Source organism: Oxyura jamaicensis, chromosome Z, assembly GCF_011077185.1.
Source record: "Oxyura jamaicensis isolate SHBP4307 breed ruddy duck chromosome Z, BPBGC_Ojam_1.0, whole genome shotgun sequence".
Lineage (NCBI taxonomy): Eukaryota > Metazoa > Chordata > Aves > Anseriformes > Anatidae > Oxyura > Oxyura jamaicensis.
Window position 1 is genome coordinate 9848050 of NC_048926.1, and position 23849 is coordinate 9871898.

The following is a 23849-nucleotide window of genomic DNA, read 5'->3' on the forward strand; positions in this document are numbered from 1 at the left end:
CCCAGTGTCCTCACCAGGGGTCTCCATCCCGTCCCAGGGGGACCCCAGCCCATGCTTGGCCTTGGGAGCCAGGAGAGGGGAAGTCCCCAATGGGTTTTCACCAGCTGCTTCCCATTGCAGACTTTCAGCGTGCTCCTTCCTCCCGAAAATGTTCACTCTGATGCAATCAAAAAATAAAAATAAAAACAAATCCATGGGAAAAGCAAGCAAGGCTTCGTGAAAAGGGGGAATGCAAACGCTCCCTGAAAGCCGTGAGGAGGTAAAAACCTTTTCCTTCAGCCCCGACCCCCGCCGGGATGCCGGGGGGGCGTTCCCCCCCGAGGTACCCGGGGGCGAGCTGCGCACCGGGGGCCGGGGGGCGAGCGGTGCGCCCAGGGGGGTGCGGAGCTGCGGGAGCCCGTGCGGGAGCCGGGTGCGGATCGGAGGCACAGGAAGCGTCCCGGAGAGGCGGCGGAGGATTGGCAGCGCCCTGCTCCAATTGTGCAGCCGCGGCGGCGGGACCGGACCGCCCGCTGCCGCCCCGAGCAGCCCGCAGCGGGCTCCCCGCCGCCGGTGCCACTCGTCCCGGTCCCGGTCCCGGCCCGCCGAGCACCATGGACACATAGCCGCGGAGGAGCGCAGGAAGGTAGGACACCTCTCACCTCCCCCCCCCACACCCCCTCCCCACACATCCCCTCTTTTTTCCCCTCCCCTTATATCCCGGCTCCTCGCCGCCGCCCCGACGCCGCGGTGAGGGGCGCCCGGCTGCGGGCAGGCTCCCGGTGTATCCCGGTGGTTTGCCGCTTGCCACGGGGGCACGAGGGAAAGTAGCACACCCCCACGACCCCCCTCCAGCCTGCCTATGGGGGTGCCCGGTGATGCTGCCTTTCCCGGCTCAGCACGCCTCAGATGCTCGGGGGGTGGAAAGAGGTCTGGGGGTGCAAGCTTTGAGCCCCTTCCCCACCATCCGCGGATTTCCTCCCCCCCCACCCTCCTCGGCTCCAGGGAGAGTTTTCTGGAGGAAGGCTCGAACAATACCAGGCAAGCCGCCGGTCCCCCTGGCAGGGCCCTGTCTTCTCCTGGGGGGTCGGGGGAGGGAAAAGCTGCTCTCAATTAGGAGCGGCGCGGAGAGAGGCGCTTTCCCATGCGCAGGCACCGCAAGGGCTCTGCCTGCCTTGTCCCTCCTTGCCCTTGGCCTCTGGTCTCAGTCACTGCTCCTCACCCCCCTGGCAGCCCCTGCGGGTGCCCAGCCCTGCTGCCACCCTCACACCCTGGCTGTGTCACCCCCAAAGCCGGCCACGTCCCCCCCCGGGTCCCCTCTGAGTTCTGGCAGCAAGTTGGCAAAATGTATGAAAAGGGGCTTTGGGGCTGAGTTTCACTTGGGTTTTGCTGTCTGCAATCCCAGCCCCTTCCGTGACGCCGCTTCGAGAGTCTCATTTTTCTTTAATCCGATCTCCACGGCGAGAAACCTGTGGCGTTGGTGGCCGAAGGGGGTGCCAGGAGGTGCCCGCTCCTGCACGGCTGCAGCCACGTCTGGCGGCGGTGTTTGCTGGAGGAGGTGGGGTGTTTGCGCTCCGCCGGCGTCTGTGCGAGGGCAGGTCACGGTCTGGGTTACGCTCGGGGCTGCACGGAGCCCGTGGCATCCCAGCCCCGTGTGTGGCACATTAACTCTGCTGGTGGAAGCCGGGTCAGCAGGGCTCCTCCTCGAGATGGGAATGGGGTGGGACGTGGTCACCGCGTCCCCCACCCCATAGCACCCATGTGCCCTCTGCTCGGTGGAGAAGAGCAGCTCAAGGTTCGCCCTGCCTCCTGCTCTGCGAGCCGCTTCAGTCTTTTGGGAGCCTCACGGGGAAGGGAAAACTTCATCATATCTGATAAGCCATTTTTTCCCCGTCCCGGAGAAGTCTCCGGGCTGCCTGTCACGGTGGCGGGGGGGGAGGAGGACGCTTGGCCGGGCGCAGGCCCTGTTTATGAGGGATGAATGAATGACTCACAGCGCCGCGAGGCTCCCCGCCGTCTTCAGCTCGGAGGCAGCGCCGGTTCCCTTTGGTGGCTGCGGGCTTTCTCAGAAGCTGCTGCGTCCCCGTCTGCAGGTACCCAAGTGCCACCCAGCCCTGTCCTCTCCCCTTCTCCCCCACCTCACCTGGACCATCCTGAGCATTAGAGGGGAAACACGGACAGCCAGGGATGGAGTGTGACATCCTCACCTGTCACAAGCTCTCAGTTCAAGACCTTTATTTCCGCTCTGGTCATGTTCAAAGGCGACTCCAGGCTCTTCCTGCTCATGCAGGGCTAAACCTCCTTCTGATTTCCTGCCCGAGTGTATTCCTGGATAGTTTATTCCCACATGGCTTTGTGCCAACATTGTGCTTTTAGTTCAAGACCTCTTCTCCCTCACTGGTGTTTACCCCGCTGTATTTATAGCACCTTCGTTAGTTTGTTAGGCCGAGCAAGCCAAGGGATTCTTGTCTCCTCGTGTCAGATCAGCTCTGGGCGGCCTTGATCTTCCTCTCTCTCCATCTCCAGCTCACGCCATCCGTCCCCGGCCGGGGGACGGCCACAGTCCCTTGGCGAGGCTGGTGATGCAAGGTGCTTATTTATTTATTTTTTTTCATCCAGCGTCACGGCAGAGCCTCAGGATTCGGGAGGGCGGCTGGCCGGAGCGCAGGGACCAGCGGGCTGTCAATATCTCGCTGGAGATGTGTGCCAGGGGTTTGGGCAGAGCGTGCACGGAGCCCAGCCTGGCGATGTGCCTATGCATGTAGAGTGCTTTCGTGCTGTGGGTTTTGCTGTGAAGGAAAAAGGAAAGGAAAACCCCTTGCAAGACGCTTCCCGGAGGAGGGGCAGGTGCCAGCCAGCTCGTGGCTCTGCTTCCCTCCCGCACGGCATCCTCAGGAAAATTTGGGCACTTTCCCCCTTATCGTTTCCTCTCCTCTTGTTCAGGCGTGGGACAGGGTGGCTCTGCCCACACCGAAGCCGCAGCCGAGGAGGGAGCTTGGCTCGGCTGGGCGCTCTTCCCCCCGGGCGGTGCGATGGGGCCTCGCTGGCATTCGGGATGCTGATGCAAACCCGGCATCAGGAATTAGCCCTGGGATATCTGGGGTGACTCGCTGGGATGTTTAGAGAGCTTTTGGTTTTTCTAACTGTTCCTGTGGTTACAAAAGCATCTCATGTGTGAAAATCACCAAGTCTCTCCGGACGGGGATTTGGTGACCCTGTGGCCCAAGTTCTCAGCAGCAAATCTCCACGCCTCCCGGTGATGTTCTCCAGCGCATCCTCCCTTCCAGGCTGCGAAGGTGGGAAAGGGAGGTGATGTCTTACGGTCACGGCTTGCTCGTCTTCTCTAACAGTCGCATTCCCATGGACTGTCTCCGTGGAAAAAAAAAAAAAAAAGAAAAATTCCTCTAGAAATTAGAAGCAGGTTTGTCGTCTCAGAGATCAGCGTGTTAATAGGAATTATCTCTCGGGCCTGGCTGCTTCCCAAGTCTCTGAGTCACCCTGTCACTTAGGCAGCCCTGGCACGGCCACGGAATGGGGTGAGCTTTGGGCTCTGCTGTGCTGTCCCAGCACCCGCAGCCCCTAAAGCGTGCGTCGGGCTCTGCTGCGGGCGGCACTGCTCACAGGCACCGGCCGGAGGGAGGATGGGCGAGTGAGCGGGGCCGAGGGCTGCAATCCTGCCTCTTCTCCCGGCCACGAATCTCAAACACAGGGCAGAAAAAAGGGGGCAAATGTTTCCTCTCTGCTGCATCTGGTGTTTGGGGTCTGGGAGAAGAGGAGCAAGAAGGCGAAGGGCGCTGCAGGACCTGATTCACCTCTGCCTTAGCGGGATTTGTGCTGTGGTCACATCTGACCAGCGGAGCCTGGACTTGGGCCAGAAGGGATCAGTCATTGCTGAAAAAGCTTACGAGGGATTTCGGAAGGGTTTGCTGGAGGGTCTGGCTGGGGGGAGGCCACATCTGTTCGCACACGTTTTCTGAAGATGCTTTTGGAGATGGCAGCCGGGCTGGATGGACCTCGGGTGAGAGCTGGCGCGGTCGGACACGGGGCTGAACTGTGCGGGTGGCGACAGCTGGGGGAACCTCAGGTAAGATCGTGCATCGAGCAGCGTGAGAAAACACCCGCTGTAAGCAGGGATTAGAAAAATCAGGCAAGTCCTTGGGTTTTTGCTGGTCTGTAGCCACTTGGGAAGACCACGCACACCTCGCCGCGGACAACTTGGTGGAAACGTTTGTTGCGCTGTGCAAAAGTGCGAGCGAAATGCTTGGCCATGGGGAGAGGGGCTGATGCTGAAAGCATTTAGTGGGGTTTTGGAAATCACTCCAGGGCTCCCCAGCAGCTGCTGGGCTCTGGTCCCCTCCTCTCAATACGGAGAGGGCAGAAATAGAAACAGCATAATAAAAATGGTTACGGCCCTGCAGAGATTTCCTTATAGGGAGGGGTGGAAAAGTTTAGGGCTCCTTCATCTAATGAAATCCTGATGGTGGAAAGAAGGTCATTTGGGCATTTTCTATTTTACCCGAGCTCCTAAAGTGAAAACAAGGGATGGTGAGCTTGGTTAAAACAATGGTGCTGGAGTCGTACCAAGTGACAGAAGCCATGAGCCAGCAGAGCTCCCCGCCACGCCAGGGGCAAAGAGGGGCCCAGAGCTGTCTTGGCACCGTTTTTGGGAGCGTGGCCAGGTGGCATTGGTTCTGCAACCATCATGGGGGGCTCTTCCTGGGGGCCAAGAGAAAGGGATTGCCCCCGGGTCTCGTCCTGTGTAGGGAAGTAGCCTCCTGTGGGCAGCCCGAGGGGCGAGTGCCTGATTTTGGCACGCGGGTTTGGGTTTGTTCGCAGAGCACGTGAGAGGCGGTGGCTCCATGCAGAGCAAGTCCCTGTGCCCAGCGGGGCTGGCACGGTGGTGCCGGTTCAGCTGTTTCCTTCGCCCTTCCTGTGCTTTCACCAGCCCTTTCCTTTGGGACCGAAACCCCGCGCGCTTCATCCTGGCCAGACCGATAGCTGGAGCCGGGATCTCGCCAGCCCCTCTTTGATGAAAGTCAGTGCGGGCACCAATGCCTCCTGAATTCAGTAATGCCATGGAAGGCGTGATTCAGACCGCGCCTTCCTGCAAAAGTAATGGGAAAAAGGGAAAAAATAATAATAATAATAATAATAAAAACACAACGAAAACACAAAAGGGCCTCAGTGACGTTGAGAGAGACACGGGGGGCTGCTGTGCGGGGTGGTGGTGGGTGGCTGTGCCAGAGCATCGCCCAGCGCCGTGCCAGGGTTGCGACAGAGGGGCTGCAGCTCCCGACAGCTGTGCCGAAACGACCCCGCAGAGGTCCCCCGGGGCTGGCTCAGCTGCAGTGTCCCTGCTTCGCTTTGCAAAAGCCACTGTCACGCACAGTGCCCGGGCCAGCTGGCATCTCCCCAGACTTTCGTGCAGAGCTGGGAGCGGTCCTGAACCCCTGGGGAAGTCCACGGGAGTCTTTCCTTCTCTTTCCATGAGTTTTGCCCCGGGCGAAGTGTTAGGAGGAGCTGGTGGGCTGGACCAGCTGTTGCTCCATCCTCGGCTCGTGAGGGCCAACACGCAACCCCAGGGGATTCGGCTGCCCTTGGGCTGCTTTTGATTTTTAGCTCCTGTGAGGCTCCCAGGAGGCTGTTTTGCAGCTCCACCGAGGCTGCTCAGCCCCATCCCGGGTTTGAGCTTTGCAGCGTTATGGCTGGAGCGTGACAGCACCAGGGAAGCGTCCCTTTTCCCTCAGCCACATTGTGCCCTGCCCTCTTCCCCATCTCCAGCCTGAGCTGTGCCCGTTGTCCTTGCACCCACAGCACCCAAAAGCAGCCTGGCTTCCTGGGGCTCCCTGGCTGCTGCATTTCCCCTCCCTGGAGCTCTCCGCAGGGTGCCCGCCAGGAGCAGGATGCGGCCCCTCGCAGCAGCGGCGCCGGGTGTGAACTCTGGAGGGGACAGGCTCCAGGAGCATCCTGTTGACAAAGCTCTTGGGCTGCTGCAACCCCCCCACCCCCACAGATAAGCACTGGGATCCCTGCAACTCCGACCTTGGGGCTTTTTGCTCTGAAAACGCCTCCAAGGGCTCTGCTCAGCCAGCAAGGCGCAGAGGTTTGGCCTCAAAGCAGCCCGGGAGGAGGATGCTGAGATGCAGGTTGGGCTGGGATGGAGCTTTTTAAACAACTAGCGGTGCTCACGCTGCGCTTGGGATGAGCAAAGGATGTAAGCAAGGTCTGTGGGGCAGGTAACATCTATTTTTGTCCCCTGGGGTGTAGCTGTAAGAGGTGCTGGGTGATCACCAGTCCCCAGCTGATGTCCCCATCATGGGGGTGGCACACACTGGACCTGTGAGCAGGTCTGGAGCCAGACCATGCCAGCTGTGCATTTGCTTCCTCCAGTGCCCGGAAAGGTCCCTGAGGGTTTCTCCTCACTTATTTTCCCCGGTGTTTCAGGGAGGGCAGCAAACGCCTCCCCACCATCCCTCACCTCAACAAGGGCAGGGCAGAGCGGAGCCGAAGGAAACTTTTGCGGCCAGCTCTATGAATTTCCAATTAACAGCTCGCCTGTAGCGGGCCTTGCCACCGCGAGAGAGGCTAACGCACCTAATGCTTGGAGAAACGATCCATTTTTCCTGGTAATTTAATCGCGTGGGCAGGCTGCTGGCTGACAGAGCGCCAGCAGCCGGCACTGAGGAGCCTGTGTGCCGGGCTGCAGCCCGTAACCACCTTCCCTGTGCGAAGGAGGAATGCTGACCTAATAGAAAAGACATTTAAACAGAAGTTTTAAAGAGCAGCTTGGGTCAGGCTCGGGTGCAAGGCTGCAGCGGGCTCCGTCCGCGCACCGGCAGGGCGCGGGGACGTCCCCACTGGGAGCCACGCACCGGGAGCGCCGGCGCTGGCGGCCGCCCACTGGCACAGCCGGCAGGGGTTACGGCGGACAGCTGCTTCATTTGCTGGAGGAAAAAATAAAATAAAGACAGTTTTTGGGAGGCCAGCACACGTTGTGAATTGAGGCTGGGTTCAGCGCCTGGCTTCAGCTCTCGCTGGTCTGGAAAAGCCGCGGCGTTTCGCTCTGACATTTTCCAAATGAGACGTTTTGATTTTGATTTGATTTGATTCCCCACCCCAAGGTAATGTTTGGAAGCCAATTTTAGCTCGATTTAATTTGAACCATTTTAAAAAAGTAAAACCACTGAAAACTAAACAAGACCTATCATTTAGAACAAAATGTTTTGGTTTTCATTTTCCTTTTGGCACGAAAAATGCAAACTTTTTTTTTTTTTTTTTTCCGTTCTCCTCTTGACCCACAAACAATATTTTATTTTTTTTCCTCCTCCTGGTTATTTCCCAAGAGGCAGAGCTGGGGCGTTTGGCGGGGGGACAGCTGAGCCCTGCAGCCGTCCCCAGCAGGATGGGGTGGCACGGCGTGAGGGCATCCCCATGGGAGCCGGGTTGGGCACCCGGTGCTGCAGCTGGAGGGGTTTTGGGATGGAGAGCGGGAGCCGCTGCACTGTCTCCCATCCCGTTGCCAGCACTGACTCAGCCGGGAGCTCCTCGAAGTCGGGGAGGCCCCGCGGCAGGGGAGGATTTGGGACAGTGTGGGGCTGTCCCCGCGGTCCCTGGGGCTGGGCAGAGTCCCGGGGCTGAGCCCCGGGCTGGAGGCGGCTGTGCTTGGATGCATCCCCACTGGCAGGGATGCAGGGAGCCACAGGGAAGGGTGAGCTCTGGCATTGCTTTCTCCCCTTGTTTATTCAGGTTTAAAATTAATCTGACCTTCCCCCGCTCAGGCTTGTGCAAACATTTCATGTCCCGGGGCGGGGAGCTCCCTTCGGATGTGTTTTCCCCTGGCTTTTGCCGTCTCCAGGTGAGATCCCCCTTGGGGCGCCCGTGGGTGCTGGGGTCACAGCGGGGTGCCCGCTCTTACTGTGGCTGCACCGGCCCTGCCATCACACGGGGATGGGAGCCTCTGGCTGTAAAGCAGGGCACGGTTAATCCTCCGGACAAACACTGAGCGCTGCCCAAAGCCAGCTGCCGGGGGAGAGCTGCCAGGAGGCTGGGTGCCCGGATCCGGCGTAGTTGGTTCGGGCGAGGGAAGGCTGTGGTGCTGGCAGGGGGTGCCAATCATCCCCCGTCCTTCCTCTGCTGTCCCAGCCTCGCTGCCATCCTCCACCCCGGGGACCTTGCCAAATCTCAGCTCTGCGCTCCCCGGCCGCGCTGGGACGTCTCCAGGTTCCTGGCTGGGAAGCGGGGAGGAAGGGAAGAACGCACGCTTGCGCCGGGGCCAGTCCTGACCCAGAAGTGCGCGCTGTCACTCCCTGACTCATCCGGCACCTGATTTTATTTTTATTTTTTCCCTCCCCTCCCCGAAGCGGCGTGCTGCATACCACAGCGCTGCTTTTTATAGCCTCGAGCTGCAGCCTCGGCACGTTCCCAACCAGATCGCCGGCACCAAGGGGGACCTGGTCGGTGCCAGCCGTGCCGGTGGCAGGGACACCATCCTCGTGGTCCCTGCGGCGTTACAGCAAGAAGAGAGCGCGGGCAGCAGAGGAAGATAATTAAACCCTAACCCGGAGCCACGCTCCCGTGCTGCAGAGGCGTTTAAAGAGCCAAATTAGTCACCCGCGTGCCACGTGCCGGCTGGGGCCGGTGGCTAGCGGAGGTGGCCTGTCCCTTGCCGTCCTCCCCCCCCCAGCTCCGGAGGGGCTGTGCTGCTGTTAGGAAGGTTACAGGGAGGCCAGAGGTTGCTGCCCGCTCCCTGGGAGCGTTTTTATGAGCTCAGGAAGCCTGCCGGCCCCGCCGCCCTCCCACGCGCCTACGGAGGAGGCCGCCGGGGCTGCCGCCAGCTCCCTCGCAGGCCGTGCGTCTGCGGCGTCCCTCTGTCCATCCGCAACGCCGGGCCGCGTGCGGGGCCGGCGGGGTCCCGCGGGGAGCAGGGCTTTGCAGAGCCGGGGCAGCCAGCCAGCGGGCAGGGAGCGAGGAGCCTCGCGGGGAGCAGCGGAGGAGAGGCGGGGGGGGACCCGCCGGCACCACGCGTGCCTTCTCCAGACGTGATTTCACCGCCGCAGGGAGGGAGCACGGCCAAGGGACGGGCCCCGCTCGCCCCGGCGGCACCCGGGGCGTTAGTCATTGGGGCCGAGCCGTGGCGAGGGGGACGGGGTGTGCCCGGGGTCCCCGCAGCACGGCGAGGGGACGGGAGGCCCGGTGAGCCTGCGGTTCTGGGGAGCTGCCAGGGAAAAGGCGGAGGGAAGGAGGGAGGGATGGGGGAGGCTGCTGGGCTCGCAGCCCACCGTCCCCCTCCTCGCTGCCACGTGGCCGGGAGCAGATCGGGGAGGGGGCAGAGGGCAGCGGCTGCGCCAAGAAGCCAGGTGTGCACCGGGCGAGCAGGTGGGGAGGGGAGGGGATGGGATGGGGGCACCTTCCTGGCTGGGGCTGCTCCCTCACCGCCTGGCTGCTGCTTTTTGCAGCGGGGCACGGTGGTGGGGAGGCCAGCACATGGGGGAGGAGATGCTGCAGGGAAGCTGCATCCATCACGGGGGATGGATGTGGGGTCAAAGCTGCCCCTTGCCGTGCTGTAGCAGCTGCAGCTGCTCTCCCAGCTCTGCACCAAGGGAGCTCTGTGGGGGCAGTAAAACCTTGCCACCCCCCGTCCATATCTCTTCTCCTTCGTGACCTGCCTGCTGGTAAATGCTGGAGCCAGGCCCAGTGCCAGGCGGTGCAAACAGGAACTCTGACCGGCCTCTCCTTCACCCCCGGGGACGCGATACCAAGAGGTTTCCCCTGGGCAGAGCGGGACTTTTGGGCAGGAGAAAGGGCAGGCAGCAAGCTCCGGGATGGGATGTCCAGGGGTGGTTTAGCCACAAGAGCAAGCTGCAGTTTTAACCTGCAAGGACAAGCTGCAGTTATAAAGTTTTAAACAAGGTTTTGCTTCAAAACCAGTGTCCGCCCAGAGGTGCTGGGCTGGCTGCGCTCCTCGAGCATCAGCAAAGGGGCTTGTGCCAAGGTGCCACCAGTCCGTGGGGCAGCTGATGGTGGGCACAGGGTGGCCCAGGTGGATGCCCAGGGCAGGCTGCTGTCCCTGCCCTCCCCAGGACACGCTGGGGCTGTGACCGCACGCTGGCTGCCCCGGAGCCGCTCGCGAGCAGCGCTGCGGAGCCGGCCAGGTGCCGAGCATGCCGGGAGAGGGGAAAGCCTCGGAGACTCGTTCCGAAACAAGGCTGCCCTTTTATTCTTCTTTACGACTGCATTTTAATATCCACAAACACCCCTCCCTCCCCGGGCGGCTGCCAGCAGAGCCTGCATCGCCTGCGCTTGGCTGACCGAGAAACCCCGGCCAAGCCCAGGGCCCCAGCGCGGGAGAGAGTATTATTTTTTCCCCCTCCTTTTTAATATATGTTTTCTGTAGCTCTAATTGGACGGGCTTGAGCCCTGGCCAAGGCAAACACACCTGAGGGAGTCTTGCCTTGCAGCCCCCATCTGCTGTGCCAGAGGCTCTGCTCCCCACGCAGCCGCTGCCTGGCCCCTTTATAGGGGAGGGGGCTGCTGGGCCGGGTTTGGGGGGGGACCATGGAGGAGCCCCCACACAGGAGGAGAAGGCAGCACGGTGTTGCACCAGCGAGGCTGCTTGGGAGATGGTGCAGAGCTGGCAGGGGGCCCCCCTTTCACAGCATGACCCCCACCCCGCCTGGAGCTGAGGTACCTCCCCACCTGGGGTCTGTGCCCACCCGGGGGGAGGACGGAGCGGGTGTCAACCCTCCACCTGTGTGCTTCGAGGGGTTGCAGCCCCCCCAGACCCCTGTGTGTCCCACCTGGGGGGAATTTAGGCAGCGGGGCGAGGCCATAGGGGCTCCCTGACGTGCCCCGGTGTGTGTCAGGCTGCGGGGCCACCTACCCGGTGACACCTATCCAGGGACCGTTCGGGAAAGCGAGCAGGGGACATTAACATGCCAGGCCACCACAATGGCTTGCATTGACAGCCAAATCCCAACCCGGCTGAAGGTCGGGTGTTTGTTTAGTGCTCCGATTCCCTGCTTTGTTGCCTTTCTTGGGTGGGCTTTCCAGATCAGCTTTCCTCGCTGCAGTTGGTGCAGGGGCCACCCTGGTGCCCCCATTGCCGAGGGGCTGAGCAGCGCAGCCAGGTCCCACAGCACGTCCGTGCTAGCCAGAGCCAAGGGCAGCTCTTGGGGGTCTCCACTTGCCCACCCCAGGCTCCCACCTCTTCTTCTTGGGGTTAAAACTCAGTGCCAAGCACCTGGGGTACCCACCCTGACCATGCGCTGGGTGGCAGCCACCACGGCTCGTCCTGGAGGAGCTGTCCTCATCCTCTCCAGGTGCCGTCTCCCAGGGATGTGCAGGGGACGAGGCTGTGTCCCTGCTCCATCCATGGGGAAGGACGCTGGCCCTGACCACAGCGTGTCATCCCCTCCAGCTCACCCTGCCCAAGCGGGCACGGAGCGGGCTGCAAACTGCTGGGGGAATCGAGGCGCTCCGTCATTAAACTATAAAAAGCTGGATCCATCCCCACCGGGAGCTTGCTGGCTCCCTGCAGGTGATGGGATGGGCAGGAGGAGTTTGCATGGGCTGGGACATGCCGGCGTTCCCCCTCCAAGTGGGGATTTTGGGGTGCTGTGGCTGCTGAAGGGACCTCGGTCCCCCGGCCGGAGCCAGGGCTGCGCAGAGGGCAGCTCGAGCGTTTCGCGAAGGATTTCAGAGCCGTCCTGGCCTTGATTCAAAGCAGGCTGAAACGGGAACATTTCGAAATTCTTTTGGATGAGGAAAATTCCACGGGCAGCCCCCCTCCGGAGAAAGTTTGGGATGGTTGAAATGTTTGGAGAGAGAGGCTGCTTGCTTTTGTTTACTCTGAACTATAACATCGGAGGGGCGGGGTGGGGGGGAAGAAAAGGAAAAAAGGAGACAATGGGAGCTTGTAAACAGAGCTGTCCCCGAGCAGGGCCGGGGCGTCCCTCCAGCATCGTGGAAGGAGATGTGTCAGCACGCTCACAACTTTGCCCTGCTTTCCCCCCTGCTTGGATACGCTCACACTTAATCTTTCAGGAGCACTTTCTTTTTTTTTTTTTTTTTTTTTTTTTTTTTTTTCCCCCCGGCACAAAACTATCCAGCCGGTGTTTTTCCAACCTTCTCAACTCACTGCCCCCGTCCCCCGAACGTGGCGGTGGCCTCCCCTTCTGACACCTCCTGGTGCAAGCCCCGTGCCGTGGCTGCTTGCACCAGGTGGAGGTGGCAATGGATCGGTGTGGCTGCAGGGAGGCTTTGCTGTGGCAGGGTGAGCAAAGGGGAAGAAAAGAGCTTGAGGGCACGAGGGTCTGCAGCTGCTGACCCCCCCTCCCCGTGCAGGTGCCATAGCACGCAGAGGTCACGGTCCTTTGGTGGTGGCTTTATTTGGCCGCCCGGGTGGCTCCTAATGACACCTGAAATCCTCCTCCAGCCCAGAAGGGATTTTGTTTTGCAGAAGAGTGACAGCAAATTGCTAGCTGCGGGAGCATGTGTGCCATTGAAATGAAACGTTACCAGCTCCTGAAAGCAGGCAGTAACGGCGAGATGTTTATTTTGGACCTGCCGCCCCGCGGCGTTTTGGCTGACCCGAGCGCCTTCGTGCCTTGGAAATGGAGCTGTGCCCGATTGCTCCCAGACACCAGCGAGCCCCTGAGCACGGGGCGGGATGGGGCCGTGCTGCCTGCTGCACCGGGCGGGGATGTGCTGCGGGGCCCCTCTCACCTGGCTCCAGGCTTAAATGCACTGGGAGCAGCCGGACCGGCTTCCCCGCGCCAAGGTGCTGGGCTTGCATGGGACGCTTGCATGTGCATGTAGATGTTTTTATGTGGATGCATGTGGTCTTAATCACAGCTCCAGCTTCTGCCCCTCCGGCATGCTCTCTGGGGATTTTTAATTAGGGCCAGGCACCGCGTGCCTCTGGGTCCATCGTGGGTTCCCTGCGCTGCCCCTGCCTCCCCTGATGGCAGCCCGGCAGAGCCGGGCAGCACAAAGGCTGGGTGATGTGGTGAAACCCTTCAGCATCCAAAAGCAAAGCAGATTTGGCAAAACCAAGCCTGTACACAGCCTCCAGCACCCAGCTTCATTCAGGATCAGGAAAACACCCCAAAATCCAACTCTCCTGGGACAAAGAGTTTTCCTCTCCTTTCCTGCCCTGCTCTTATCCCAGGCTCACCAAGGTCCCTGTGAGTAAAAGCCCAGCGGGTCCCACCCCTGCCCTTGGGTCTGGCACAGGCTCTGCAGGCACAGTAGGGATGGAGCCCCCCGGCCACCTCCCACGGGACCCCTCTCCATCCCTTGCCCTCCGCCGGCCAGCTGTTTTTAGGGCCAGAAGATTATTTTTAGGAATTTCTCCAGCGTGCGACTTAGGGCGAGGCGGGGAGCCTGGTGCTGGGGGCTCCTCTCTCCCCCCCCCCCTCCAAATAAAAGGCTGCCAGCTGGCAGGGCTTGGGGGCTGCTGGCTGCTAACAGAGCCCTTGCTGTTTGGCCCCTGCCGATGCTTCAGGTTACAAGCCGGGAGCCAGAGACTTCTCCTTCCGCGGGCTGGGGCAGGGGAGGGCGCGGGCGAGGGGCCGGGCGGAAATCGCGGCGCTGGGGTGGGAGTTTCCCAGGGTCAGAGCAGAAGCCGTCCCGCAACGAAGCCGCCGCGATGCTGAGGCACGGGGTGGCCCCCTGGTCCCCCAGCACCGGGTCCCGTTAGTAGCAGCTGGCCCCACGGAGGAGCGAGGTGCGAGGGGTGGCCCCCGGGTGCGGGGGGCTCGGGTTTGGGTAGCGGTGGGGCTGTGGTCAGCGGGGCATGGCTGGGTTTGGGGTGGTGGTGATGGGTTGGATGGGGACGGGTATTTGGGGTGGGAGTGGAGCAGAACCCTTCCCCGGGCTGCGATGGGTTTAACCCCGTGTTTGGGCTGTGCTGGGGTTAGACCCGCATTTGGGCTGCGTAACCCACGTTTGGGTTGTGCTGGCTCTAACCCCGAGTTTGGGCTGAAGTGGGGGTTACTGGACTGCACCAGCTGCCCAGGGAGAGTCTGCGGCTGGTTTTGCTGGTTTGTTCGGGGTTATTCTCGCAGCGGGTGCTGTGCTGCGTGTGTGCTTGAAGAGCTGCAAAGGGAAGCAGCACTTTTGGGGGTCCCCAGGGCACTGCACGGGCTGGGGACAATGAGCAGTGGTTACCCCGTGGACTCAGAGAGCTGTGTGTGAGGAGGTGCTGTGGGCACTGCCAGCAGCCCTGGGGGCTGTGTATGGCCGTGGTGGCTCCAAAAAGAGTGTGTGTGGGGGGACATGCCTCCCTCCTCCCCATTGGCACCCATTGTTTGGCTTTCACCAGGCGTGCCGCAGCTTGGTGGGTGCCAGAGGCACGCTCCCCAGGGGCCCTGGGTTCCTCCTCGCCTCCGCCTCCCCTTGTCCTCAGATTTGGCGAAAAGCAAGCAAAGGATGAATGCAAATAAAAAGCACTGAAAATGAGGGCACGGCAGCTGCTTACCAGAGGGCAAGCCCTGGTGCAGGATACGGCCCCTTCCAGCTTGGTAAGGCAACGCAACAGGCAGCGGGGGCCACGCGGGTGCAGCAGGTTTGTGCCCCTCCGCATCGAGCCGTGCTGCCGGGTACAAAAACCTCCAGCCTGTTGCTTGCATCTGGAGAGGAGACGGTGTCAGGGCGTGCAGGGCTGGGGGTCACCATTCCCCCCCTGCCTGCCCCAGCCTTGCTGTGGGACCGGGATGCTGCCAGCTTTCTGGGCAGGGCAGCAGCACGGGCAGGGGGTCAGGCCACGCTGCGGCTCCTCAGAGCGGGGCACAGCGCTCCCGCAGGGCGGCCAGGAGGAGGGGGGGTTTAGCGGGGCGCTCCCCGCCCGACCCCGAAGGAAAACAAGCTGAAGAGGGACATTCCTGCTGCTTCAAAACGCCACCGCCCTTGGCCACGGGAGCGGTTTCCCACAGCGGGCACTGGCGGAGAGCAGGGGCTGGGCAGCGGGGCCAGGGATGCTCGAGCACAGCAGCGCAGCACGATGGCACGGCCAGGGCGCTGGAGCCGGCTGGTGTCACACCTTGCCCGCTGCAGGGTGGCATTTTGCAGGTGGATGACTCCAGAAGCACCCACGCGTGGTGGGCAGAGCTGCCAAGTGCTCGTGGTGGTTTTTTCTTTTCCTCCTCCGTCTCCATTTCAGTGATGCTGTCCCAGACCACCCTGCGTAGGGGTTAGGAGGCACCGCGGGTCTGTGCACTCAGTGGGGAGCAACTCGTGTGTGTGCCCCCAGCTCTGTTTCCCCCCTGCCAATGCGGCATCATCTGCATGTGTCCCCCCCGCCCCACCCCTGGCTCTGTGTGCGTCTCTTCCTCTTTGAAGAGTGACTTCAAATGAAGCAAAGCAAAAAAGCAAAAACCAAAACCACTGTCTTTCAAAGCGGCGAGTGCAATGGAAAGTTGGCCTCCCCCAGGAATCTGCGCCGAGCTCTGCCAGGCCACTGCGGGGCATGGCACAGCACGGCCATGCCGAGGGGACTGTCACATCCCACATGTGCTTCGGTGCTGGTGCACGTGGCTGTGATTTGGAGGGGGGGAGCAGGACATTTTGATTTGTAGCGCTTTAAGATGCTGATGCTGATGGTTTCTGCAAGATGGGGCTCGTGGCAGGACTCGTCCCACAGCTCCCCAGCAGCCTCAATCAGAAAATCTTTGGATGGGCTAAAAAGTCACGGAGCACGCTGCTCGCTGCCGTGCAGTCCCAGCCCTTGCCCTTTCCCAGCGTGGCTCTGGGAAGTGGTGCTGTGCAGCCCTCGGGGGGAAAAGCAGCAGCCGCTGACCATGTCCCCACCATCCCATACCAGGACTGATGCCCAGCAGGACAGAGGGACAGCCGGGTGGTGTGGGGTGGAAGGCACCACCTTGCATTTTCAGCCGGTGCCTGGGTGCAACGAGAGCATCCTGCGCCAGGACAGGGGCTGCCCGACATCGCCACCATCCTGGGGCTGAGCCACTCACCCTGGGCTGTCCCCACTGACCCAGCCGTGGTCGGGGAGGTCACCCCGTCCGGGCAGGGAGAAGCCATGCGGGGAGGAAGAAAGGCTCCGATTGTTCCTTCTGCCCCGGCTCGGCTCCAGGCCACTGTGCCGGGACTCCCTGTCCCCGGGTGCGTCACCGCCGGTGCAGACATAGCGGGGCCAGACTCCGCCTGTGTGGGGTTTGGGAGATAGCCACGCAGCTAAGGAAGACATCCCGACCGTACACGTGTGTGGGCATTCATTTTCACAAGTGTCTTACCCTCCGTGAGGGATTTTGGTCGCAGAAAGAAGGGCATCCTTCCTGCACCGAGCGGCTGCCTGGCCCCGAGCGGCTGGCCACCGGCCACGCCACAGCACTGTTGGAGCACAAAGTCCCCGGGTCTTCCCCCGGTCTGCGGCTCCTGCCCGGTGGGACGATGCCGTGGCTGCCACCCCTCCCGTGGGCTTCTGTTTCTGTCCGTCGGGTGGGCACAGAAGGGATCGCCCCGTGTCCCGTCCTGTGATGTCCGGCTGGGCTTTGGCAGCGGTCGGGCAGGTCGCTGGGAGCACCCCCTCCCTCCCGAGTTTTGGGGAAAAAAAAGAGGGGATGCAGGGGGCAAACAGCCGTGGCTGGGCTGGGACTGCAGCAAGGCAGATCTGCCTTCACCTCTGCAGCGTTTGCACAGCCCGCACTTCACAAAGCAGCACAGACGGGAGAAGAAATTATTTTATTTTCTATGTCCACGCTTCTCCCTGATCCCCCCGAGCACCATCCCTTAACTTTGGCCAGTGTGGTGCCTGGAGTTATTTTTGGTGTCTGCTTTTAGAGTGTATTTTAAGTCTTTTTTTCCATCACTGAAATATTTTACTTTCAGGCCTAGTATTCCCAGTCAGTATCAGTTACCAGCATAGTTTTGGCAGGGCTCTTTTCACTGATGTTTCTTGGGAACACTTCCCTGTGTGGTTTCGTAGGAAAAGCTTATGACAGTCTCATGAAATTATTTATGTGTGGGACTTGCATTTGAGCCTGGCTGGCGTGTGGAGGAGGGCGGAGAGCAGCTCCGGCAGGTATCTGGAGCACGGTGGTGTGATGCAGAAGCATCACGACGCGAAGCAGAAGCACCACGTTCCTTTTCCCCCTTGCACAGGGGAAGCCAGAGCCCAGCTCCCCACCTCTCTGGGTTTTAGCACACCATCCCATTTCTCTCATTTCTTACAATCCTCACGGTTCGGTGTGTTGACCACGGGTACCCGCAGCTCGCTGAGCACAGGGGGAGCAGCATCAGCCCCAGCTCGCCGGGCTGGAGGCCGGCTGCCCGCCTGCAGGACGGACACCACCAGCTGCTCCGTGGCAGCTTTCCAGGGCTGGGATATTTCCCTCCGAGCTCTCAAGCCCAGGTGACTCAGCAGGACAGGGATTTACACCCACGGGGCTGCAGCATGCACCTGCCCCGGTGCCTGGGGCTGGCAGGAGGTTTACCGCAGCCCCTGTCCCCTGAGCATAAGGGGTGCCCGACAGTACGGGAATGAATAAACGGCCTGCCCGACAGTGCCTGCCCTTCCTTACCAGGCAGGCAGTGTGGGGGGGCTCTGGGGAAAACACAGTTCAGCTGTCTCTGTGCCTGCTGGGGCCAGGCAGGGCTGGCTGGAAGGGATGGGGTGACGGTGGCTGCCCCAGAGGGGCGATGCTGGCTGGTGGGGACAGGACGATGGAGGCAGGGATGGGCACCTCGGGCTGAGGACACACGCACGGGTCTGTGGCTGGCACACACATCCCTGCCTCGGTATCACCTCACTTCTCACCCGCGGACAGTTCTCCCTGGGCCCAGAGATGACAAATGGCCCAAAAGGGCACAGGCTGCACGGACCAGCCCTGATGCCATCCACGGATGGGGAGTGAAAGGGACCCGCAGCCATCCCCGCTCTCCGTGCAGCCTGAGCTCTCACAGAGCTGCTCCCCCTGCTGCATCAGCCTGTTCAGAGCCAATTGCTGCCTCCAGCTGCACAAAACCAGGCCAGAACTGATCACTGATCTCTTTTTGCTCCAGCTGCACCAGTGCAGGGCTCTGGACCACCCCGCTTCACTCGCAGGTCTGGGAGCCAGCCAGGGCTCCCAGCACAGGGCTTCAACAGCAAAGAGCCCTCAGACCCTCCAGCCCACGCAGCCCTGAGCTCCTGGCCAGTATTTGCACATCGTGTCCCCACTCCAGGCGTGGGGACTCCTCAGCAGCCTGCGCCGGGGACAGGAGCGAGGGTGTCACGGTCACCCTGCTGTCCCCAACAGGAGGGGGCAAGGGCAGTGGGGCAGGGCGCATGGTCCCGCAGGGATTCAGATGCTCGTGCTGGGATAACACGCTCTCCATTCCCTCTCTGCCCCCCCAGATGCACAGTCCCACCCGAGGCCTGGGCAGGGTGATGGTGTTCCTTGCGGCAGCCCTGGCGTCAGCTTCCCTCGCCGTCCCCGAGGGCTGGGGAGAGGAAGGTGAGCCCTCCAGACCCCCCCTGGTCACAGCAAGGCACAGCCCTCCCCTCATGGGGACACGGGGGCACCCCCAGAAAGGGCATGGACCAAGCAACATCAGCTCCTACCCTACAGATGCCTTCCCTTCCCGAAATGCAGCCCCACAGGGTTGGGTGTCCCCTGGCCAGCCTGCCCCTGCAGCTGCCCATTGCCCAGCCCCAGTTGGGACCAGTCCTTCCCAGTTCCCTGCGTGCAGCAGGACCCCAGGGGTGGCACGCGGGGCTGACACCCCTCTGTGTGTCCCTCCAGGTGTGCAGTACGGCCAGGTGGGGACGGACGTGACCCTGTCGTGCGCCGGTGCCCGCGCCGGGTAGGTGTTTTGTGACCACACCGTGGGGTGGTTTTAACGGGTGGGCTCCAAAAAAAAAAAACAAAACACAAAAACCACCACCATGGGAGCAAAATCAACATCTCCATCCCCAGCTGTGCCTGTCTCCCCAAAGCTTGTGGGGTGTCCCTGCTGTCCCCATCCCCTAAAGCCCCATCTCTCTCCTCCCCAGCTCGCCGGTGCAATGGAGACGAGAGGGGGCCGCGGCGCTGCCGGAGGGCTCGGCCATCCGTCAGGGAGCCCTGGTGCTGCCGCACGCCAGCCTGGCTGCCACGGGGACCTACAGCTGCCACGGCGAGGACGGCAGCCTCCTGCACGCCGTGTCCCTGCGGCTGGGGCGTGAGTAGCGTGTCCGTGGTCTGGGTGGCCGGGGGGGTGCCAAGAGGGGATGTGCACGGGTCCCCGCGTGCTGGCTGTGCTGCAGGGCAGGGGACCCCTCGCTGACCATCACCTCCCCACGGGCTCCAGACCTGCCGGGGGTCCCCTTTGTGTCCTGCAGAGCGTCCGACTATGAGAACTTCTCCTGCTCCTGGACCTCCAGCCTGGAGACCTTCCTCCCCACCAGATACATCACCACCTACAGGTGAGGGCCGGGCTTTGGGGGGATCCCTCCCAAGCACACCCCCCACATCCCGCCTGCACCCCATCCTCCCAACCTGCACCCGGGGCTCGCCGCCTGCCCCAGAGCATCGTGGCCAAGGACCAGGCTGTTCCTTGGAGCAGAGTGTGCTTTAGGGCACATGCACAAGCGGGGTTCCCGAGCAGTGTTGGGGTCCAGCACAGCCTCCTTCCTTCCCTGCTGGTGCTGGAGGGGGCGTACAAGAAAAGCAGGTCATTTGCAAGCCTCCAAGCGCTTCGGCGTGCTCCAGGATGAAAGGAGCTGGCAAAACGGCGCTGCCGCTGCTTCTAATTATCACGGCAGGCCAAATTACGGGGCTGCTTTGAAGTCAGCCGGAGCCTGTAAAACCTGCAGTGGGGCCCTGCTGCCAGCCGTGCAGGCGCAGGAGGGGAGCAGGGCTCTCCTCAGTCCCCCCTGGGGACCCCCGAGTGCGTGGGCATGGTGGGGAGAGGGCGGTCGGAACCGGAGCCACGTGGAGCTGGCAGCAGAAAGCAGCAGGTCTTGGGGCTGGAACACAGGGCAAGAGCAAGCCAGCTGCTGGGGAGTGGAAAATAACACCACGTCCCTCCAGGGCCGCTTTTATTAGCATGCCTGCACGCTTGCTGCTGCTGCGCACCGAAGAGCAGCAGGCAGGGGGTGTCCTCTGGCAGGGGGTGTCCTCTGGCTCTGGGGACCCTCCTGTGCATCCCGGTTAGCCTGGGACCCCCAGACCCCTGCTCCTCGCTGGCAAGGCTGGGCACAGCATTAGCTCCAGCCCCCGTGGTGCCCACGGGCTGCAAGGGGGGAGTGGGGTGTGGCAGAGCAGCCCCCCAGGGCCGGTGTGGAGACCTGTGTCCTCACACTGGGTCACAGTGGGGTTGGCTTCATGCTGCCCCCCGTCCCCCAGTCGTCACCATTTGCTTTTCCGTCTCTCCTCGGCAGGAAGAAATCGCTGACGGGAGAAGAGAAGCGGAGGTAGGGCTCACTCCCACCCTGGTCCTGTGCCCTGGGGACCAGTCCCTATCCAAAAGGCTCTGCCCCTGTCCTCAGCGGGGTCCCCGAAGCTATAACCCCATGGAGGAGCAGGCTCCCCAAGCTATGGAGCTGGGATGGGGGGGTCCCTTTGCCCTTTGGCCATGTTGGGGGTGGGGGTGACAGGAGATGCCCAGACCCTGCCGAAGCTGCAACAGGGGTTGCCTCCTCCATCGGGCTCCTGGTGTGGCGTTCTCCCCATGTGCCCCCCTCTTAGAAGCACCAGGGAGTTGTGTACAACCAGGGTGGGGGGGACACATCACCACCCTGCCTCCCTGTCCGGCAGGAACAAGAGCGGGCACGTGGGGCCGTGCCTGCAGGACCCGTCCCGCGCCGGTACCTGCACCGTGCACCGCTCGGAGTTCTGGAGCTCCTACCGGCTGAACATCACTGAGGTGAACCCTCTGGGCTCCAGCTTCCGCCTCCTGGACATCACCATGCAGGCCATCAGTGAGTGCCCGTCCCCCCGTCCGTCCGTTCGTCCACCTGTGGTGCACCACAGGGAGTGGGGACATGGCCTGACGGGGTGTCCCTGTCCCCTCCCGCTCAGTTAAGCCGGACCCTCCGGAGGGCTTGGTGGTGGAGCCCGTCCCCCTGGCCCCACGGCGGCTCTACGTGAGCTGGAAGTACCCCGCGTCCTGGCCCAAGGAGCCCCACTTCCAGCTCCGCTTTCGGCTCCAGTACCGCCCCGTCATCCACCGCTCCTGGTCCGTGGTAAGCGGCGGCCACGGGGGCACGGCGAGGGGTGCGGGGGTGGGATGGTGGCCGCGGGTTTGGGGTGTCCACGTGCCCGACGTCTCCCGCTGCGCAGGTGGAGACGGTGAACCTGTCCGAGGTGATCACGGATGCCTTCGCGGGGCTGGAGCACGTGGTGCAAGTGAGCGCGAAGGATTTCCTGGACGCGGGGAACTGGAGCGAGTGGAGCGCGGAGGCACGGGCCACACCGGTCAGAGGTGCGGGGCAGGGGTCCTCATGGCTTACACCATCCTTCCCCTCCAGCACCCCGGGCTGCCCCTCTGCAGCCCCTTCCCCATGTCATTCTCCTCCTTCAAGGGTGAGCCCCAGCTCCTGGGGTCCCTTTGTGTTGCCCCAGGACAGCTGGTGCTGTGCACCACCCGAAAACTGGCCCCACGGTGGGAGGGAGCAAAGCAGCAAGAGAGCAAAGCAGCTCCCACCTCCTGCTGCCCCATGGCAACGTGCAGTTTGGGAACTGTCCCCCAAGGCCCTCAGGGCAAAGTGGAGCTGCCAGGAGCACCCCAGGGGCACCCTTGGGCTCCTTTCTTTACTCCACCCTGCAATGCTACCCACTATTTTGGGTGACTGATTCCCAACCCTGCTGCCCTCCCAGACCCGGCCACCACGGCGAGTGAAGGAACCACTACAGACGCCAGCCTGGAGAGCCTGGCGGAGGAGCCCTCGCAGGCTCCCAACCCTGAGCCCATCAGTGAGTAGAGCTGGGGGTCGCGGGTGAGGCTGGGGACTGGGGTGGGAGCAGGTCCCAAAGCCTGGCCGCAGGGTCCTCGCCGAGTGCCGGGGTCCGTGGCATCCCTCGGCCGTGACAGTTTCCTGTCCCAGACCGCAGTGACCCTCTGGAGAGGATGGCCATCCTGGTCTCCCTTGGGATCTTCGCCTTCTTCATCCTGGCTGCTGTTCTCGTCATCACCATCCTCATCTGGTAGGCGGGGTTCTGGCTGCATGAATGCTGTCCCCATCCCACTCTGGCCCCCGATCCCCCAGCACAGGCACCCCGTGTCCCCCAGCCATGTGCCGGGGTCCCAGCTGGAGAGGGTGCAGAGCAGTCCCTGCGCCCAGGGAGGGCTGCCTGGGGTCCTCAGCCGCCACCTCTCCGTCCCCAGGCTCCGAATGAGGAAGCACAGCAAGGACGAGACCAAACCCCACAACTTCTTGGTTGCTGCCACCCACTTGAAGGCTCTGCCGAGTGAGTGCCAGGGCGGGGGCACAGGGAAGGGCTCAGGCAGCGCAGTGCCACTGACCGACCCCCTTCCCTCTTTCTCTGCAGGGACCCAAATCCTGCCATGAGCCCCGTCCGACCCCTCTCCGTGCACCCGCTCACCACGTACAGGCCGTGACACCACTGTTGGCCCCAAGGGCCCCACGCTGCACAGCCTCGGACACTGCCCCCAGCACCCTTTGGGTGCAGGATGGACCCTAAGGACGGAGGCTGTGCTTCCAGGAGCTTTGCGCTGCCCGTGCCTGCCAGGAGCTGGCTGGAGACACCTCGGACTCAGGGCGACGAGCCACGCTGAGCACATGGGGACGGGGCACCGAGCCAGCCCCGCGCCGCTGTGTCGTGCCACCTCGAGGGGGACCATGGGCACAGGCTCCCAAGGGTGCTGGGTGTCGCTGAGCCCCCTCCACCAGCCCATCTGAAGGCAGAAGGGACCCCCACCCCCTTCTGTGATCCCAATAAATGGGGTAGCATTCACGCTGCCCAGGCAAGACCCCTTTGCACCAGGTGCTGGGCAGGAGGAACGATGCCAGCGTGGGGACCCCCGGGATGCTGGGGGGCTGCCAGAGCCCCCCGCCCTGCGCAGCCCTTGCTGAGTGCCAGCAGAGGATGCAGGCTGGTGGCTGGGGCATGTCGCCTGTCCCAAGCAGGGACACAACCCTGAGCAGAGGCCCCTGCTTGGCGTGTGCTGCTCGGGCCCCTCCTCACACCTCGACCCGGCCCCTGTAATCGCTTCCATGTGTTGGCACCCCCCAGCCCTGGTGCTCGGCGCCAGCGGCTCCGTGCCCAACCAGATCCAGATGGGGAAACACAAGCAGCAGCAGCGTGGGGTGGGTCTGGGGGCTCTGTGTTACCCGGGGCTGCCCGAGGCAGGATCCATCCCACCACGGTCCCCGTGCGAGGCAGGGCTGGGAGGTGGCTCTGGTCAGTTCCTACCCCATCATCGTGGAGCTGGGGATGAAAGCTCGGCTCTGCCAGGGAGTGGGGCAGCTCTGTGCCCTTTGCAAGGGCTGATGGCACCACCAGGAAGGTGCCCACCTCCATCTCTGGCACACTGCTGGGTTGGTGCCACACTGGGCTGGGAGCCAAGCCTGCAGTGCCCATCCCAGCTGTGCCCTTCTTCCTGATGTGCCACAGCCACCCTCATCTCCCCTAGGTCCCCGGCACCCCATGGACAGCCCTTCCTGCCTTGAAAACAGCTCTTTGCACCACCGGATCCCACCTGAACACCACTGGGAGGGAATCAGGGCTGTGGTTGTCCACAGGATGCTGTTGAACGTGTACAACACCTATCCCATAGCATCTGCAAAGCGAGCTGCGTGTTGCCAGCACCTGGTGCGGGTTTAGAGGCGGACGCCTGCTTGTGCCTCAGGAGTGCAATGGCCAGAAAATGGGAGAGTGTGAGCCAACAGCTCTGGCCCCCACATCCTGCCCAGCTTATAAACTCCT

At 62.5% G+C, this 23849-nt stretch overlaps 1 protein-coding gene across 5 annotated transcripts; it reads left to right on the forward strand.

The window, feature by feature from the left end:
- The first annotated feature begins 214 nt into the window (after window positions 1–214).
- IL11RA (interleukin 11 receptor subunit alpha) lies at window positions 215–22906 on the forward strand. 5 transcript variants are annotated; one of them, XM_035310604.1, is made up of 13 exons: window positions 215–625; window positions 18335–18434; window positions 18723–18783; window positions 18974–19140; window positions 19270–19384; window positions 20342–20374; window positions 20718–20881; window positions 20982–21145; window positions 21243–21384; window positions 21780–21875; window positions 22007–22106; window positions 22288–22370; window positions 22452–22906. In XM_035310604.1, the coding sequence occupies exons 1-13, from the start codon at window positions 230–232 to the stop codon at window positions 22469–22471; spliced, it is 1641 nt and encodes a 546-aa protein (XP_035166495.1). In that variant the 5' UTR covers window positions 215–229; the 3' UTR covers window positions 22472–22906. The 5 variants fall into 5 exon arrangements, with proteins under 5 accessions (XP_035166495.1, XP_035166496.1, XP_035166497.1 ...); XM_035310605.1 differs by lacking the exon at window positions 215–625 and adding an exon at window positions 7762–7834; XM_035310606.1 differs by lacking the exon at window positions 215–625 and adding an exon at window positions 9033–9171.
- Window positions 22907–23849: the final 943 nt, after the last annotated feature.

What these genes read in the sequence shown, in the direction of transcription:
- IL11RA (XM_035310604.1), top strand. Translation starts at nt 230, where the DNA reads ATGCAAACGCTCCCTGAAAGCCGTGAGGAGGTAAAAACCTTTTCCTTC. An exon ending in CCGCGGAGGAGCGCAGGAAG is followed by an intron (nt 626 to 18,334) that starts GTAGGACACCTC and finishes CTGCCCCCCCAG; the next exon opens with ATGCACAGTCCCACCCGAGG. An exon ending in TCCCAACCCTGAGCCCATCA is followed by an intron (nt 21,876 to 22,006) that starts GTGAGTAGAGCT and finishes TTCCTGTCCCAG; the next exon opens with ACCGCAGTGACCCTCTGGAG.